Genomic DNA, 19,926 nt, shown 5'->3' on the forward strand with positions numbered 1-19,926 from the left:
CCTGGGCAACACATGGTCTGTGGAATGAAACAAAAGTCCCCCCCACCACATTTGAATGTACACTTAACTGAACCTAATGAGGATCAACACAAATTAACTAAAACTACCACACATTTAATCTAATGCGGAGTCACTGATCAATAACTGCACACACATCCATCTTCACTTGGATAAACTGCTGACCTTAGCAAGTTTCCAGTTGTTTCTTGGTGCCGTTTCATCTTTGATGATGACTATGTCATTGACTTTTGCATTTCTACTTGTTTTCTGCCATTTTTGTCTTTACTGTAGGCCCACCAAATATTCTTTTCTCCATCTGTGCCAGAACTCATTGGCTAAGTATTGAACTCTACGCCATCTCTTGCGAATGTACAAGTTCTGCCGTACAAAGTCTCCTGGAGGTGGTAGTATTACAGATGTCTTCATTGTTAAAAGAAGATTGGGAGTGAGTGGTTGAGGTCTGGTGGGATCATTGAGTAGGTGTGGGGTGATGGGTCGACTGTTTACTAGGGCCATCACGTCGTAGAGATAGGTTCGTAATGATGAACTGTCAAATGTTCAGGAAGACTGGTCTAGGATGGAGGACAGCACGCTTCTGATTGTGTGAATTTGCCTCTCCCAGGCCCCATCCATATGACTGGCAGAGGGAGGGTTCATAACAACCTCACAGCCGAGTTGCTTCATTGGCTCTCTTTTGCATTCTCTTAAACTCTTTCCCAAATCTGATGAGTCTTGCAATAACTTTGACTAGTCTTAACCAGCTGGAGAACTTCACAAAACGTTCCGCCGAAGAATCCATCCTTGTCAACGTGTGGTGTGCAACTACTTTCCGTACTTTTGGGTCTTCTGATCCAAGTTCTCCCACCTTAATCTCTGCTGGGTAGCTCTTCTTGCCAGAGAAAACTTAGTCCTCTTTACCAGTTGGAAGAAACAAGGTCTTTGGCTTTTAAACCACGAGACGCATGGTTGGCGGGATTTTCAACTGAAGAAACTATTGTAGAATTTATAGGTGTCTAAACTCATAGAATATATAAATAAAGATTTACACAAGACTCGGAACTCCTGTCGAACGTGAAGAGATTTTTAATGCACATCTTCGGATACACAACATCACTTACACATCGTTACAGAAATCAAAAATCTCTTGACTTCTACTTCTGATATAAATTTTTTATAGAGTTCCAGCTCTACTGGTGTGTATTGGGAAGCCTCGACCATTGGCGCTGCTCTCCTCCATTTACGTAGCTCTTCTGGCTCCGTCTTACACTGCATGTGTATTGGAAGTTCCAAGAATTAGGAGTTGACCTCCAGGAATAATTTAGAGACGTCTTGACCTGACATCTGCTTCATATCAGAAGAACCATTAGTCAAATTATTTGTTCCTTATCTGTCCAACAGAGTCTTTTCCACTCACATTTTGGTCCAACTTTGTGCTTCTCACGCAAGGAAGGGAAAGGAGGTTGAGTCAAATTGACCTTTAATGGCGCCAGATTTCCTCTGCAAAACAACTCCATAAAAAGTATTTCCTCTCTTTAGTGATTGTTATTAAACATCTCTCCAAATCTGAATTCCTTTCTGACTTCTAGGTCAGATTAACCCAGTTCATTTGACACAATACATTTCTTTTAGGTTAAAACATATCTTAGTGCTAACCAACCAAACATAATTTTGAACTATTAATATACAATGAACCCTCGCTATTTCGCGGTTCGCCTTTCGCTGTCTTGCTGCTTCGCGGATTTGCATCATGCATTGTGTTCTGCATTCTGATTGACTAAATAGTCTCTCCGCTTCTTCTCTACCTGTGTGTCAACAACGTTGCTGTTTAATATGTACACGTACGTAAAACAGCTTGCCATATTTAACATAATCGATGGTGGCATGTCGGTTTATAAGAATGTTTTTGCCAAGAAGAAAAAAGAGCAACAACAACTACCGATAACTACGTTATTCTGTCGAAAAAACACACCTGCACCGCGGGCTTTAGAAGAAAAAAAACGCTACAGAGCGGAGTCAGGCTGCAGCGGCTCAGTCAGAAGAGCAGTAAAATACACGTGAGTCACTATACTTTTTGTTTTCTCCCGTTCTAATCCAATGACTCAGGTCGCGGTGGGGGGGTTGCTGATCTCCACAATTTGGGCACTGGAATCCGCCTTCAGTTCGTATTAAAATTATTATTTTACAGTACAGTAGTTATTTGTAAAAAAAAATGTTTATACGGTACTTTTTATTTGTTAAACAAATGTTTGGGCCTGTAAAAAGGTTTTGTTCTTAGGTTTCAATGTATTATGGAGTATTTCATTGTATAATAATTGTAAAAAATAAAGGTTACTACTTCGCGGATTTCGCCTATCGCGGGTTCTTTTTGGAACGTAACCCCCGCGAAAAACGAGGGTTCACTGTAATTATATTCCTCTACACAACGTACTTCCACTGTGTTGGTACAGTGCTTTCTTAGATGCGTTGGATTTGATTCGCTTCAAAAACGTGAAATTGTCTTGCTTCATTGCTGATGTATCCCAGCATAACTTGCTAATCTGTCCAAAAGAATTCTTCGGCATTTTCCAGCTCTAATTCCACTTTGAGCATATTGTTTATGCTTACCACGGCGACTGCTGCAGACAGTTCCAATCTTGGTACTGTAGTCACCTTTGTGGGTGCTATCCTGGATTTGGTGAATACAAGAGTGCAATGGATATGTCTTGATTCACTGATGGCTCTTAGGTAGATACAGACTCCATATTCTGCAACACTTGCATCTGAAAAATAGTGGAGTTCATACTTCTGAACCTTTTTGAAATCCTTAGGAAGGTAACAATGGTCGATCTTAACATCTGCAAGGTTCTTGACATCTGACAGCCAGGACTCCCACTGTGGCTCAAGTTCACTTGAGAGCGGTGCATCCCAATCTGCCTTGTCATGACACATCTGCTGTAATATTTGCTTGCCGAGTAAAATGAAAGGCGCCACAAGTTCAAGTGGGTCGAAGATGGAGGCTATAGTTGACACCACTCCTCTTCTGGAAAGTGGGTACTCTTTCACAACTACTCGAAACTGGAAATGATCAGAGGCAACACACCACTTAATGCCTAGAGCTCTGTCTGTTGCTCACCAAGTGAAAGGTCTTGAGATTTTGCTGTTATCTTCTTTGGGAAGTGATTTGAGTACTTGTTGACTGTTGGAAACAAACTTATGAAGTTGTAGTTTCCCAGTGTGGCAGAGTTGCTTCACTTCATTCACCAGATGAATTGCTTCCTTTTCCAAATGAAAATTGATCAAACCATCGTCAACGTAAAAATTTCTTTCAATAAATTTTATTGTCGCTTCACTAAACTGTCGCTGACCCTGTGCTGCAATGTACTTGAGGCCGAAGTTTGCACAGACTGCTGACCAGGTTGCTCCAAACAGGTGGACACGCATGCGGTAGACAGATGGAGTGGAGTGAAAATATCCACTAAAACATTACAAACCCACAAACATGTGGGAATATGGCTTAAATTGGTAGGGATAAACTCTCTAGTATATGTCATAGGAAGAGGGATTCTTTTTAAAGAGTAGAAACCTCAGATTTGTAGCCCTGAGAGCCTTTGACTTGGAACAACAGTATCCTTAGATGGCAATGTAGAGAGCTTTAAGTGTACATCTATTTTTTTCTGTGTCCAGAAGGGCATATACTAGTATTTCCTGTTCTGGATTGCTTGCTGTGAATAACCAAACTGGAATCGTAGTTGTGAGATTGCTCTTATCACCTTGGATCACGTGGTTTGAGATTGCTTCACTTGATGTTTCTTTACCTTGTTCTTTGGTCTCTTTCATCTCTTTATTTTCCCTTTGTTCTTTATCACTGTCCTTATTTTTTTTAAACTCTGTCTATTTCTTCATGTAAACATGTTGGGTGTTTTCCCTTACAGGTGTTACAAATACTAATCTTTTCACATTTCTTGGATTGGTGTCCAAAACTGAGACAGCCAAAATTTAGTCCTTTTGATTTCACAAACTTCACTCTTTTAGTTATGACTTTTTCCATTAACTTTCGACATGTCTGAATGTTGTGATTTAATCTTTCACAGAAAACACATTTGTTTATTTCTGTTTTCTCTTCTTGGTTTACTACTTGCAAACGCCTTTGTGCCAACACTTCGAGCTTTGCTTTTTGAAGTCCTGCCCCCACCTTACAGCCTTCAGTCCTACATTGGCAACAAGTAAAACCAAGGTATACCTATCCCTCCTTTAGGATAGGTAAATCCCTATCCTATCCCTGTATTTATATTTGTGCAGTTGGCTGGTGTTTTTATCCTGACCAACTTACAAAAATGAGACTGTAACAGACCAAAAATAAACTATTTAAATCGGTGACCACTAGTCATGTTCCAAAAGGAATGACCAGGTATTTCTCTTATTTTGATTCATATTCTTTCTGACAATACACATAGACCACAAAAAGTGAAAAAGTCTTAATCCAGATTACCCTATGCCACTTCAGCCACTAAATTTGGATATGTGTGTGTTCTACAGAGGCAGAGTGGACTGACTGGTTTGACAGGGACGATGAAAGGGGATCTGGAGACTGGGAAATACTGTTTGACCTGCGCAAAGCTTATCCAGATCAACTGTGTAGCAGTCCATTGGACATCCAGGTAAATGATGACTGTCCATATTGCATTTTCATGCATTTGTATTTGATACTAAGTAAAGAAAACAATTATGGAAAGCATCATGAAATAAGTTTGGCTTCAGTTTTTCATACTTTTGTGCGATGTTAAATATCTAATTGTGCGACTAAGAAGAACATTCCATAATAGTTCCCAGTCTAAAGGGACAGCAGCGTGTTTCTTGCAGCACATGTATGACCGCTAGACAAGAAAGTAGAGGGATTTTTTATATTGCTGGTCACAATGAGATTCAAGGATAAGAAACAACTAGGATTAACTAGGGTCTTTTGTGATTTTTCCTTCAGTCCCCATGGGGAAAGACTGAAGGATGGGGATAGAGTCCCCATCCCTTAGAAATTAAGCAGGATAGTTAGAAAAGATTATTCTTTTCCACAAAGGCGAGAGATTGAGCATCTATCAAAGTAGATTTGCAAGGAAAGCCACACATCACACTAACTGTTCATATAGTGTCATGACCAAAAATTTTGACTTAGTGAAAATCCAGATTCAAAGAATCACTGCAAGGTTAACTAGCTTACAGTGTGAGGAGACTGGTTTTTCTCATATATACTCATGTCATCCAAACACCCTAACTGAGGTGAAGTCTTGGTTGAAATCTAAGCGATCCTCCTGTAGGATTTAATGACGTGTATGGGAAATGTGACATATAAAACCAGACCTCGCTGTGGTCTATATGAGGACAGATGAAAAAATTTTAATAAGTTCAATATTGCTTAGCTCTTAGAAACTGAAACTCATATTATTTAGATTTATTTATCATTTGTCATCATTTTAGTATGGCTTATACATGCACATGGACGCATACACACATATTTTTTGTTTGTTTTGTCATTGGGTCATTGGGTGTTTCAGGTCTTAAATCATCAGAAACCCTCACCAACTGAGGGTGGTCAATCCCCAGGTTGTGTCCAAGCAGGGTGCTAGTTCTGCTCATGCAGCCATGATTCAGAAAAGCACATGATACTACATTCCTTGTACACAATGGGGGAAATCCTGGGGGGTCGAAGGACCCCTTTGGCCCCCCAAACTTGGAAAAGTCTAAAATTGTCCCTCCCCAAAGTAGTCATGAAAGAAACCTTTGTATTTAAACAATATCAATATAAAGAGGCAATAGAAATAAAGACCAAAATAAATCTGCCATACTTGTAAGAAAAAAATAAGAATACATTTTTAGGTCCACCCCCACCACCGTTAAAACAATGATTTAGTCCAAAGTGTGGGAGGAGCAACAGCAGCACTGCAAACGGCACAGCCTCCGTCAGAGCCGCTGTAGTGAGAAGCTAGCTGTGGCTCTGTAGCACAAATAACAAATCCCTTCAGTAAGTAAATAGAGAAATAGACATTTAACACCTTTTATTTACTTTCATTGCTCAATAGGGTGAAATACATTAACAGTAAAAATCAGACTATAGTTTGTTATTTCATTACTTTTGATAAATCATGATAAACGGCCACATTATGCCTTGGAAGTCAAAAGTAGCAAAACTGGCTACATTGCTTTCATAGACTTAGCACTTTTCTGTCAAAGGTAGCCAATATTTTAATTATATTTAGCTCTGTAACTCTTGCATTAATGAGAAGAGTTTGAAACGGGAGGGAGCGGCTGAGCGTTACCACTAGCCGATAGCTCTGTATGGAAGTCGGGAGCAGAGGCGCTATTGCAGAGCAGCCGACAGTAAAAAAATAAAGTATGTCTTTATGTCTTACCATCTTCAACGTAGAGCCATAAAGCCACAAATTAAAATCTTTTTTCCCCCGACATTATCTTTATTGGTTTTTCAAAAATGCTTTCAATAATATACATGACATAACTGTGCTCTCATATCAAAGGAAAAGTCAAGGGTAGTTATATTATTGTCCAGCATTCAACTTGTTTTTCCTTGCAAGCCAGGACATTATGAGATATCTTAGAGCAGCAATTATTACATACAGAGTGTATGAGAAGAGAAAAACAATGCCCCAACCCCAAACCCCCTGACAACCCTGAGAAAAAACAACAATTACAATTACAACGGTTTCTCTATTTTCCAGGAAGTAGCCCAAATTATTTTAGTATTGTACATAGTTCAGAAAATACAAACTCGAATATGTAATTCAGAGTGAACAAATCAAGTATACAAATAAAGAAGATTAACTTAGGACACTGTAGGGGACCACCGGTAACTATACCTTATCCACCCCACCCGTCATATCCATGCTCACTATATATTCCATAAGAGGACCCCAAAAATTTTGAAATATTGATAGTTTCCCTTTTATAATGTAAGTAATCTTTTCCATTGGTAATGTTGTGGACATTTCATTTATCCAGTTAATGAATTTTGGTTAACTGGTACTCTTCCAGGAGAGTTCTATGACTCTTTTTTGCAACTAGTAAACATAAATCCACGGCAGTAATAATTTTTTGGACATATGATGTAAATATACTGGGGTAGAGGGAGAGGTACAGAACAATTTTCAGTATTCACCCAAGGCAAAAGAGATTTATCTGTAAATCTCTCTTGCCCAATAGTACCAAAGTGGATTGAGGCACCTGAGGCCTCCTCTATCATACGGTAGGTACAAAAGTGATAAACATAACCTCGGTCATCTATTGTTCCACAGAAAGTGAAAATGTTTTTTAAGACCGGAAATAAATTGGCAGGGGGTGGCAATGGGATGTTCTGAAACAAATACAGAAGTTTGGGCATTATATTGGATTTAAGGACATTGATTTGTGCTATAAGTGACAAGGGCAGGTAGTTCCACCTATCCACAGAGGCAGCAATTGAGTTTGGGGTTATAGTTAACCGCAACAATGTCATTTGTATGTGGTACTATCCTAATCCCCAAATATGTAAAACAATCTACCTTTTTGAATTGGAAATAATTCCCTCTGTTTCTTTCTTCTGAATAACATTAATGAAGATTTGTCTTTATTTACTTTATATCCTGATATTCAAACATAAAGATCTAAAATCTTTATTATTTTGTGAAAAATCAAGTGGGACACAATCGTGAGGTGGAACTAAATTTATTTGATATTTTAAACTTTTTAAACAAGTAAACTACTGCAAAGTGGGGTGTGCAATATTATTCGGCCCCTTTACTTTCAGTACAGCAAACTCACTCCGGAAGTTCAGTGAGGATCTCTGGATGATACAATGTTGTCCTAAATGACTTATGATCATAAATAGTATCCACCTATGTGTAATCAATCGTATAATCGTGTAAATGCACCTACTCTGTGATAGTCTCAGGTTTGTGTTTAAAGTGCAGAGAGCATCATGAAGACCAAGGAACACGCCAGGTAGGTCCCAGATACTGTTGTGGAGAAGTTTAAAGCCGGATTTGGGTACAAAAAGATTTCCCAAGATTTAAACATCTCAAGGAGCACAGAGCAAGCGATCATATTGAAATGGAAGGACCACTGCAAATCTACCGGCCGTTCCTCTAAACTTACATCTGGAACAAGGAGAAAACTGATCAGAGATGCAGCCATCATGGTCTGGGCCTGCTTTTCTTCACCAGGGACAGGGAAGACGGTTAAAATTGATGGGAAGATGGCTGGATGGAGCCAAATACAGAACCATTCTGGAAGAAAATCTGTTGCAGTCCGTAAAAGACCTGAGACTGGGAGGAAGATTTATCTTCCAACAAGACGATGATCCCAAACATAAAGCAAAATCTACAATGGAATGGTTCACAAATAAAGGTGTTATAATGGCCAAGTCAAAGACCTGAATCCAATCGAGAATCTGTGTTAAGAGATGAAAACTGCTGTTCTCCATCCAACCTCACTGAGCTCCAACTGTTCTGCATGGAAGAATCTGCAAGAATTTCAGTCTCTTCATGTGCAAAACTGATAGAGACAAACCCCAAGCGACTTGCAGCTGTAGTCACAGTAAAAGGTGGCACTACAAAGTATTAATGCAAGACGGCTGAACAATATTGCACACCCCACTTTGCAGTTTTTTTATTTTTTAAAAAAAGTTTAAAATATCCAATAAATTTCATTCCACTTCACGATTTTGTCCCACTTGTTGTTGATTCTTCACAAAATAATAAAAATTTTAGATCTTTATGTTTGAAGCCTGAAAAGCGGCAAAAGGTTGAAAAATTCAAGGGGGCCGAATACTTTCGCAAGGCACTGTAGTTGCACCGACACCTGTACTCATTAATTCTGAGATGTTGGTCATTTGGAGGGTATCTAGGAAAACATTTTGCTCTTGTTACTTATGCGTTATGTCTGAGCTGCATAATTTTTCAAAAAAAGACCTTAAAAGTTTAATTGATTTCGGACTTTGGCGGTGGTGATAGCTGCGTCTTGGTGTGCTCCTGCAGGGATGGCTCTTTTTTCGATTATTGCCAGGCACTTTTTCTCGGCTTTGACCCCACACAATATAAGTAATCTTTACATTGTACACAATCTTTGTTTGGTCACCAAAGCCTGCTAAAGGGGGAAATTTGATCCAGACTCACCTGCGGCCTGCTCCTCGTGGCGAATCCTCAACCTATACTGAGTCGTCTCCTCCTGTTTCAGAGGCCGCGGCCTGGGCCGCTGCAGTTAGCAATGTCAGCAATCTTAAAAAGGAGCTTCTTGCGGCTCTTCAGGATGACTTTACTGTTACACTTAAAGTGGAGTTTCATGCTGTGCTTGGTAAAAGTCTATCTTCGATGAAGTCCAAGCTGCTAACCTTCAAAAAGGAATTGTCCTCTGGCCTGTCCACGGTGCAGGAGAGTTTCACAGGGCTAAAGGTAACAGTTGTTGAGATGGAGAAATCCCTATCCACCTGCACTGATGACATTGTTAGCCTCCAGAAAAAAGTGGACAGCCTTACTAAAACTGTGGCATAGTTAGAGGATAAATGTGGAGTCCTGGTCCCGGTGTCGGATTGTTAAGGTCTTAACAATCCAATGAAGTGATCTAAAATATATTCTGTTGTTGCGCAACACCCCCCCCCTCCTTTCTGTCTCTACTCTCTCACTCTCTGCTTCCTCTTCTGAGAGGGGAGATGTGCTACCAGCTCTCCTTCTAACGGGTTAATTGAGTTTTCTAAATCTGCTGGGATTTACCCTGTCCAGAACTGAAGTAACTCTGTTTAAGCTGGTTTCGAGAAACGATTCGCCTGGTTATCTGACGGCCTACATCCAGGTGTCCCACCCTTCTTCCCCCTGTGAATTAGCCAGACTGAGCAGCCTACAGCCAACTAGTTTCACAGAGCACACCTGTTAACGGTCGCTCGTTCTCTATTTTACAACTTGCATTTGTTATTGAACCAGGTAGGTTTTAGTGACTCGGGCGAGTCCCAAGGATGATGTTTTAAATTTGGGCTACCAGCAACCTAAAAACATTTTCCACTTTTTCCTCTCCAGAATCAAACATCACAGCTATTTTACAACCATCAAAGAACTTTAAGGTGACTCATTAACTGAATGTCCACAACATCTTTTAGATTTTCTTTATGCTAAATATTTTATTAGTAAGGCATTTTTGCAAGGGTCAGTACAGCTTAATTCAGTAGCAGAAATAATCAAATAAGTAAAATCAATCATCTAGTCTATCTTTCCCTACTGCTGACACTGAGAACTAAAAAAGGGAACCTTTGAGAGAGACGGACGGAGTTTGACGTTTCGAACCCCAGACCTGGCCTGATGATGAAGAAGGTGTTGCAGCAGGAGGAAGATGTTGATCGGCGAAGGCAGGGATCTCTGTAGGTCTGATGAGCTTCTTCTCCGCATGGATGGTGAGGTCACACAGGACTTGGTGCTGGCAGGAAAAAAGGCACCAGTTCTTCTTCTTTGTCTTTGCCTTTGTCTTTGTCTTCATCTTTGTCTTTGGGGTCTGAACCCAGCCGATGAGAGAAGTGCGATTTGAAGCCACAGGTTGTGGGCCTGACCGGTTGGTCTCCATGAGCAGGACAGTCTTCGGCTCTGTGGCCCCGGCTCTTCTTCAGCTGCAGAGTTCTTTGTCCATCTCTTGGCTCGAAGCTGCCCGGAGGATCCAACGAAAGGTTCCTCTTTTGCACCCACCTTTTATAGGGTTTATCCACCCCCCTGGTGCGTTTGCTGTCTGCTTAGACAGATGATCTCATATCCATCACTGTCTTACAGACATTTCCTGATGTCTGTGCTAATGTCTCAGGGTTGCTCAACCTCATATGTCCCGACATTATGTCCTGATGTCTGTGCTAATGTCTCAGGGTTGCTCAACCTCCTGTGTCCATTGCCTGCACGACATTTTCTCTGAAACGTTTCACCTTTCACCTACCATCTACCTCCAACATATCAGTGATGTTTAATTGCAGTTACACCTTTTACACCATTTCAAGTTCAATGTCAAAATCACATTTATTTTCTTTAGCTTCTCTGATTTAGCATTCATTTATAATTTTATAACTTATTAATTACTCTTATTATAATCCTAATGTGAGTTATTACAGATGTTTTCTAAAATGAAACCAAGAATAATACATGATTCTAATTATTTAATACTAAAGTTACAGTTACTTGTTTTTCTTGTAAGTGTTCTCACAAATATAACTGTAAGTATTATTACAAGTAAACCTGTATTAATATAAGTATTTTACTTTGAATCTTATCAAATTACTCAAAATGTTTAGATTTCATTCTTTAAAACTTTTGCTTTAAAATAAGGAATAGTCTCAGCTATTTTTATAAATCTGCAGGCTGGAAACTTACTTCCTCTTTTTCCAGGAAACCTGCTTTTCCTGTTTAATGACTCTCTCTGACTGACTATGATTTCTTATGATTAGATAGAAAAAAGTAGAATTAAAGCAAAGTTTACATGAGACAAAAACAACACACACAACCAGATTTATTTTATTGACACCTAAGTCTACTGTTGGGCCTAGATGTCACTTGAGTGATTCATTTTAAAGATAACTTTATTTATTATTACTGTTAAACTAAAATCTCCAGCATGGGGAAGTGGGATGAGCTCGGATTTTCTTGACAATTCACATCTGAAGCGCTTAAACCCTGACATAGTATTTCTTCAGTTCAATTCAATTCATCCTATCAGCAATCGATGACTTTCTTATGTTTAACAAGAGCGACACAGTCTCTTTCTCATTATGAGAAATGGTAAAAGTCTATCTTCGTGGCCAGATTATTTATTTTTCAGCTAATTTTAATAAAAATCTGCACACTAAGATATCAGAAATTTCAACAAAAATTCAGAATATTGACAGACAAAAAGCCATTAATCCGTCACAGGCTTTATTGAAGATACGACAGGATCTGCAGACTGAACTTCATCTCCTAACAACATCTGATGCGGAGCATCTCTTGGTTTGATCTCAGGCTACTTATTATGAGCATGGATGGTGAAAAGCCAAGTAGGCTTCTAGCACATCAACTAAAATGAAATGCTAGCTCTCGCATAATATCGCAAGTCAAAGATCAGTCAGGCAATCGCGTTTCTGATCCTGTTTCTATCAGCGACATCTTTAAGAGATTTTATTGCGATCTATATAAATCTGAATTATAATCAGACTCAGATGAGTTATTTGCCTTTCTTCAGAATATTCACATTCCCAGGATAAATAAATTGATTTCGGATCAACTTGACGCTCCCATTAAATTGGAAGAAATATTTATATAAATCAAAAATATGCAGAGTGATAAAGCGCCCGGCTCAGACAGACTCCCTGCTGAGTTTTTCAAAAAGTTTAAAGACAAGTTAGCCCCTCTTCTTGATGTTTATAATGAATCACTGGGGCGTGGCCTGTTGCTCCCCACCCTAGCTCAGGCTTCAATTTCACTCCTGCTGAAGGGTAAGGATCCTACTGCTTGCGAGTCTTATAGGCCCCTGTCACTCTTAAATGTGGATTTTAAGATTTTGGCTAAAGTCCCGCGTACTCGCAACTCAGCTTGAGATGGTTCTTCCTCAGATTATTTTGCAAGAACAGAATGGATTCATCAAAGGCCGCCTGTATAGGCCTCGCCAGCCAAATGATACTAGCTATCCAAACAGCTAAACAGAATAAATGCAGAAACTCCCCAGACTCAGGGATGACATCTTGAATGACATAAATTTTCTGTGAAACTGTAACAGGATAAACAAAGGAATACATATAAGTATCATTGCTGCAGTAACAATGACCAATCACTGCATACACCATTTGTATACACAGACTAGTGGTCTTAGTTAGCTTAGCAACAGGCCGAATTTACTACTAACATAAAAATACATAATTCCTCTACAAATGAAGGTGTCTGCAATAACTATTCTCATATGTGATTAATTCAACTTATATTACTCACAGATGATGCTTTAGCAGGCAAGAAAACAACATAAGCAGGGCTGAGAAACTGCCATGTGGCTGCAACTGTGCTGTACGTCAGTGGTCCCCAACCGGTACCGGTTCGTGGACCAATTGGTACCGGGCCGAGTAAGAAAGAATTACATATTTCCGTTTTATGTATTATGTTAGTCTAGAGGAGCTTTTATTTTGAAATCCTTTAACTGGATTCTCTCAGTAACGTCTTGCACGCCAACATTGAGTCTACAAGCACCAAAATGAGTAAGAAGCAGATCAGATGTCTTTGGAAAGTTTCTTTGCGAAGGAAAAAGGCCCAGAGAAGAGACAGGAGAATGGATTTATTGGACCAGTAGGTGATTCCCACATTCTAAGCCCGCTCTACATGATATGGTGACCGGATCGTTAATGAGACAATGAAGCCTTCAAACTGCTTCATCACGTAGAGACCAAGCACCCTGTGCATAAGCAATACTTCGGGTGTCATTGTCTCTCATCACTCCCAGATGGAACCGTCTCGGTGCAGAGAAACAAGGTTAGGGTTCCCATTAGTTGTTATCGTAAGTTAAAATTTTCACGAAAGTGAAATGTTCGTTTTTGTGGCGCATCTGTATCTTATTTTGAAGGGATATGTAAACGTTACCATAGCGACCCAAGTCAGAGAGCATTAGGGCAGTGGTCGAGACGAGACGAGAGGAGTAGAGCTTGTGAGTTTTAGGTCTGGTTCACACGGCACGATTTAAGGATTGTCGGCCGATTTTGTGACCACACATGACACGAGCCGATAAAAGTCCAACAGGTTTGATCGATACGTGTGTCCATCCACACCGATTCCACTCACGAACATCCCGATTCCAGAAGAAAATCCAGTAAAACCCCCAACATACCATACGTGAATTTAGAATAATCAAACACAGATGACGATGTAGAAGCAGTAGTGATAGTTTGTGGACTCATTTTAAGCGATAAAAGACGGCGGGAGCAGCCGCTCTATTTGCTGGACTATGACTTGGAGGTGAGTTATGTTTTTTGTAGTTAACATTTTTAACTGAATAAACATAGTCACAAATAATAAACATGTATAAAATGAACTTTGCATATAGTAATAAACATTTCCACATATCACCTCCGATGTCGACCGGACTCTCAGTTGCCATGTCAACTGTTTGGGATTCCCTTCCGTTCTTACGTCATCACGCTTTCTGATTGGCTACCTGTCACATTCAACAGGCTGCGTCTCGCTCCCAGTCAGGGAAAACCCCACAGGCTGCTAAAATCAAGCCAATCAATGTTGAATATGCCCGATTATAGTTTGGGCATATTCAACACACCACTCACTGCAGGACGTTGTAAGATTGTCGTAAAGGGAAAATCAGGGCAAAAAAAAAAAGGCTTTAGCTGGAACGCGAACATGAAGAAGCATTATCTGACGGTCCCGGGCCACAGCAAAATTGCCAAGTCTTGACCGGTCCGCGGTAATAAAAAGTTTGGGGACCATTGCTGTACATCATGTTTTCTACTTTTTGTACTTCCTTTTTGATAATTACCAAGAATGCCCACTAGATGGCATTGTTTAGCACAAAATAAGATAACAGTAAAAACAGTGGACATGACACCGGCAGTTGTTTTTAAATATTTGTACGCTATTGAATACAATCTTTTCAGCTCATTGCCCCACATCTCCTGAGGTGATTGTTTCTCTTGATGCCAAGAAGGCCTTTGATTGAGTAGAATGGGAGTACAGTGAACCCTCGCTATAACGCGGTTCACCTTTCACGGCCTCGCTGCTTCGCAGATTTTTTTTGTGTAGTTTTTTTTTCACAGTGCATTGTATTCTGCATCCTGATTGGCTAAACAGTCTCTGTGCTTCTTCTCTATCCGTGTGCCAATAACGTTACGGTATTTAAATATACTTAATACAGCTTTCAAATTTTGGCAAATATTTTTGCCCAGAAGAAAAAAGAGCGACAACTACCCATAACTATGTTCTTCTCTCGAAAAGAACACACCTGCACCACAGGCTTCAGAAGAAAAAGACACTAAAGACACTGAACTTCGTGTTGATGATTAAAATGATTATTTTACTGTAGTTATCTGTAACACAGCGTTATATTTGTTTAAAAAAATGCTTGGGCCTGAAAACAGGTTTTGTTCTTTGGTTTCAGTGTAGAGCAGGGGTCTCAAACTCACGGCCCGCGGGCCAACTGCGGCCCTCGGGACCATAGTTTGTGGCCCCCGCCTTAGCGAGTTTGATATAATTGGCACTTTTCAGTGTTGTGTGCGGAGCTGAACGAACTTACTAATCACGGTGGAGTATATTGCTCTCGGGGGCTGGACATCGCCCGAGCCTATTTGCATTTTCTATTTGTCATTATTTGCATGCTGTACATGCGCAATTTCCACGGCCGCTCCCGCTTCACGTGCTTCAGCATCCAGTCTAGACCCGGAAGTTGCTGATCAGTGTAACGTAATTAAGGTTAGGCGCTGTAATGCTTGGGTTGTGTTTAAGGGAGGAGAGGAGGCGGCAGATTCGTCAGGACGGTCAAAAACTCACAACCACACTGGTACTGGGAATTCCACAGTGTTGTCCTTTAATAAATACGCTCTTCACCAACCTTACAAAGCCCGGTTAATGGCTGCTATATTATCAGACATGAAAATTGAGCAGTGTCCAAACAACCCGTAACATTACTAAAATGTTAGGGAGCTAACATGTCCGTCTAGCACGTTTCTCCCACGCTCTCTACAGAGAAGCCGTGGCGCATACTTCTGACATCATTAGCAATACTAGATACTAGTATCTTAAAGAGACACTACACAATTACGGCTGTTACAGCGCCTGACTACGGCCAAATATGGTAATAGGCAATCAGAAAGGTTCGGCTAAGGAGACCGTGTGTGTGAATGCGGCCCAGCCTCACCCAGACTCTACCTCCTGGGTAAATTGAGTTTGAGACCCCTGGTGTAGAGTATTTAGCTATGCTTTATAATAATAGTAAAAAAAAAAGGTAACTATTTCACGGATTTCGCCTATCATGGGTTCTTTTCGGAACGCAACCCCTGCTAAAAACAAGGGTTCACTGTACCTCTTTGCCGTTCTCAGTAGGTTTGGTTTTGGAGAAAGGTTTCTCCAAAACCTAGGTAGACAGGCTTGTCCTCTTTCTCCCCTCCTGTTTGCCTTAGCCATTGAACCTCTGTCTGTTGCCCTGAGGTCCCTCTCTTTTCATGGAATTATCCGCTCTGGTGTTGCGCTTAAATTGTGTTTATATCAGGGGTGGAAACTAAAAATTTTCTCCACCAGCCACAGTTGCTGGTAGAGAAAATTTTTTACCGGCCACTCAGATATTTCACCAGCCACTGTTTTTTTTTTCTTTTGATTGCAGACCCCACAAGTACAAGCAAATTATAGAAAATGTATGATTTATTCTTGGAAACCAATTTACTGACAATAAGTTTACCATACAGATGTACGTATACAGAATAATTTAACACAAAGCATGGACGCCTTAACAGGGTTGTAGTGCAATAAGTTAATTTGAAGTAATTACTAAGGGCAAACTTTAACTACAGAACCCTAACATTCTTTCAATCATATGTTGAACATTTCCAAATTTTGGCAACAACTCACCCGGATAGTATTTATCAAATATGTGTCTAGTCATTTTAAAAATATTTTTAAATTGTATCAATAGCTACAGTATTTTCTAACTGTTTTATTTGTTTTCCTTTACTTATTACAATTATTACTAAAATATCTCAGAATGTGTTTGTTACATGCAGTGGTGGCTGCATGTAGGATTTCCCTCCCCATTTCAGGTTGTTGCTGAGCTCTGGCAGGTTAAGCAGGCCCAGCTGGTTTCACTCTGCGCTTGATTAGCGCTTATAAGGCTAGCTGGGAAACTGATTTTCAGGGCCTGTTGGCCAATTGGGCAGCATGTGTGCTGCAGCTTTGTGGTGCTGTGATGGAGGAGTTGTTGTTTGCTAGAAACCCTGTTTTTTGTTGTTACTCTCCCCTTAATTTTCTTTTAGGTTCTCATTTTTGCCTTTGAGATTTCTTCAGATTACTCTTAAAGAATAAAACTTTAACCTTACCCTCCTGGTTTTGTCTCTTCATTTTCCCCTGGTTTATCTATTGTTACAGCCCCCATCCAATATCCGTAGACTGCCTTGGGGATGTAACAGTGTTCATTATTAATTCCATTGGCCATCATCATTCTTGTGTTACTCCAGAGTTTTTCTGACTACGTAGTATTAGCTTCCCCCTCACACACACCTGCCTTCCTGCCTGCACGAAACTTTTTCTTTATGAACATTTTCACTACTTCTTACCGGGCAGCAGCAGCTAATCCGAACTCTTCCTCAATCTGTCCCTGGTCACGTCTCTCTCATCATCCTCCTCCAACAATAATAAAGCCCCTGAATCACCAATTCCTTCTCCTTGTCCGCTACTGAATCGCCTCCAACTGTCAAAGTTAGTGTGGTAATTAACACATCAAATAGTTTGACACATTTTTCTGAATGGGTTTATGTGCTTTTTAGCTTTTGTGGTAGTTTTTCTGACCCGGCCCGTCTCATCTCCGCTCACTTTGCTCGGACTCCGGTTAGCTGAAATGGCACCATTAATAAACTTAGAGGGGAGGAGCGGGCCAAGGCAGACTGAGGGATTTCATTGGATAAGCCCAATGTCCGTCAATAAAATCAACCAATGGACTGTCGCGGTCGATAAAAATGAGATTTAATATAATTTTTTTGTTAAATTATGACAGTGTAGGGTCGCTAGATATGGACAGTAAATGCATCAGTGTGGACTCCAGACAGTCAGTCCTCCCCTGGACAGAAGTTCAAACTGAATGGAGCTTTTTTTGTTGTTGTTCAAATTGTCAACCCACCACAGTGGCGGTTGCGTTGCTCCAATTTACACGCCACTTCATACCTTTACCCGCATTTGGCCAGTGGCGTCTTCTACTTTTACCCCTGCTTTATATGCAGATGACCTTTTCTTGTACATTTCGGATCCTTTATGTAGTCTTCCTCCAATTTTAAAGATTCTTGAAAAATGTGGATCTTTCTCTGGCTATAAAATGAATCTACTTAAAAGTGAATGCTACCCAGTAAATTCATTAGCTTTAGGACTTAAGCAGTCTGACATTCCTTTTAAACTCAGCCCCTCAGGTTTTAGGTACTTGGGAATTAATATTACATGTACTCTGCCCTCAATGTTTTCACAGAATTTTGTCCCCTTGGTCTTTCAAATCGCATCAGACCTTCAGAGGTGGAACTCTCTCCCTCTTTCTCTAATTGGCAGGATTAATGTTATTAAAATGAATGTGTTACCCAGATTTCTTTTTTGATATCAATGGTTTTTGCCTAAACAGTTCTTCAAGTTCTTGAATCAGATGGTTTCTTCTTTTTTATTGAGTGGAAGGGTAGCCCAGACTGAGACTTTCTCTATTGCAACAGTTCACCAAAAATGGTGGTCTTTCCCTACCCAGTTTTTCAATGTATTACTGGTCTTCACATATTCATAAATTGATTTATTGGCTAAATTCACCTGATCTGATGTAAACTTGAAATTCAATCAATTTCTGCATCTTTGTCACCTGCCTCAATTATCTATTCAGAGATAGAGATAAATCTTTATTGTCATTGTCACAAGGACAACGAAATTTAAAAGGTGCCATCAGTCAGTGCATATGCTTAGAATAACTGTCTCACAATTCAAGAATTAACAAATAACTGGTAACCCCCCCCCCCCGAAAAAAACAAAAAAAAACTAATAAATAAGAACAGCCACATTCTCACATACATCATTTATGATGATTAATGGTTGTTATTGATTGCATTTAGTTTTGTTATTGCTATCGGGTAGAAACTGTCTCTGAGACGGTTGGTTCTTGTTCTGATTGCTCTGTATCTTCTGCCTGAAGGCAGCAGTGTGAACAGAGAATGTCCGGGGTGAGAAGTGTCCTTTGTGATGTGTTGTGCTTTTCTTAGGCAGCGGTCGCTGTGCAGGTCCTCCAGTCAGGTCATCACTACCAATTAAATTATCCTCTGTTACTGCAAATCCTACAGTGCTGTCTGCACTTAGGATCTGGTCACAATTTAGGTCCTATTTCAAATTTGTGTCTCCCTCTAATAAATTGCCGTTGTTACAGAAAATTATCTACTTTCTCCTGCAGCTACTTATGCTGCTTATAGAGGCATTAGAACAATGAGAGATATTTACAAAGATGGTTTATTTCTTAGTTTTTCAGAGTTGTCCCCAAAATTTAACCTGAATGTTTCTCTATTTCCAAATTAGACATTGTGTTTCATCGCTGTTTACAAATTTTCTAACTCTCCCTGCTGACCCACCATGGGTCGACCTTCTATTTTTGAGGCCTAATCTGAAATGACCCTTTCTAATATATATGGAAAACTTATGGCAATTGAGTCCAACTCATTTGGTAAAACCAGAACTGCTTGAGAACGTGAATTGGGCGTTTAAGTGTCTGATTCATGGTGGGATAAAGTTATTCTCAGCATATGTCGATGTGTCAGATTACAGCTTGTACAGTTTAAAGTAAAAAATAAAAATAGAGTTCACTTCTCAAAATCTCGTCTGTCTAAAACAGGGGTGGGCAAAGCTGGTCCTCGAGGGCCGATGTCCTGCAACTCTTAGATGTCTCCCTGGTCCAACACACTAGAATACAACAGCTGAATCACCTCCTAAGTGCAGTCAAGTTCTCCAGAGTCCTGCTAATGACCTTATTATTTGACTCAGGTGTGTTGAAGTAGAGATACATGCAGGAGACCGGCCCTCGAGGCCTGGAGTTGCCCACCCCTGGTCTAAAATCTAAACTTTTCCCTTCAATTCTAGATCGGTATGACAGATGCCGGACCTCACCTTGCAACTTAAGTCATATGTTTTTCTTCTGCCCAAGCTTATGTAAATTTTGGAGTAATTTATTTTCCATACTCTCAGGGATTTTTAGAATCCAGATCCAAAG

The 19,926-nt window shown here is 40.1% G+C and overlaps 1 protein-coding gene across 5 annotated transcripts in view; it reads left to right on the top strand.

The window, feature by feature from the left end:
• cemip (cell migration inducing hyaluronidase 1) overlaps positions 1 to 19,926 on the top strand; it is a 214,942-nt gene that overhangs the window by 64,301 nt on the left and 130,715 nt on the right. For all 5 annotated transcript variants that reach the window (XM_032561532.1, XM_032561533.1, XM_032561534.1 and 2 more), the window contains one exon: positions 4,516 to 4,637. In XM_032561532.1, coding sequence (XP_032417423.1) covers positions 4,516 to 4,637 — 122 coding nt within the window. The remainder of the gene's footprint in view (positions 1 to 4,515; positions 4,638 to 19,926) is intronic.

Source organism: Xiphophorus hellerii, chromosome 4 (genome assembly GCF_003331165.1).
Source record: "Xiphophorus hellerii strain 12219 chromosome 4, Xiphophorus_hellerii-4.1, whole genome shotgun sequence".
NCBI classification, from domain to species: domain Eukaryota; kingdom Metazoa; phylum Chordata; class Actinopteri; order Cyprinodontiformes; family Poeciliidae; genus Xiphophorus; species Xiphophorus hellerii.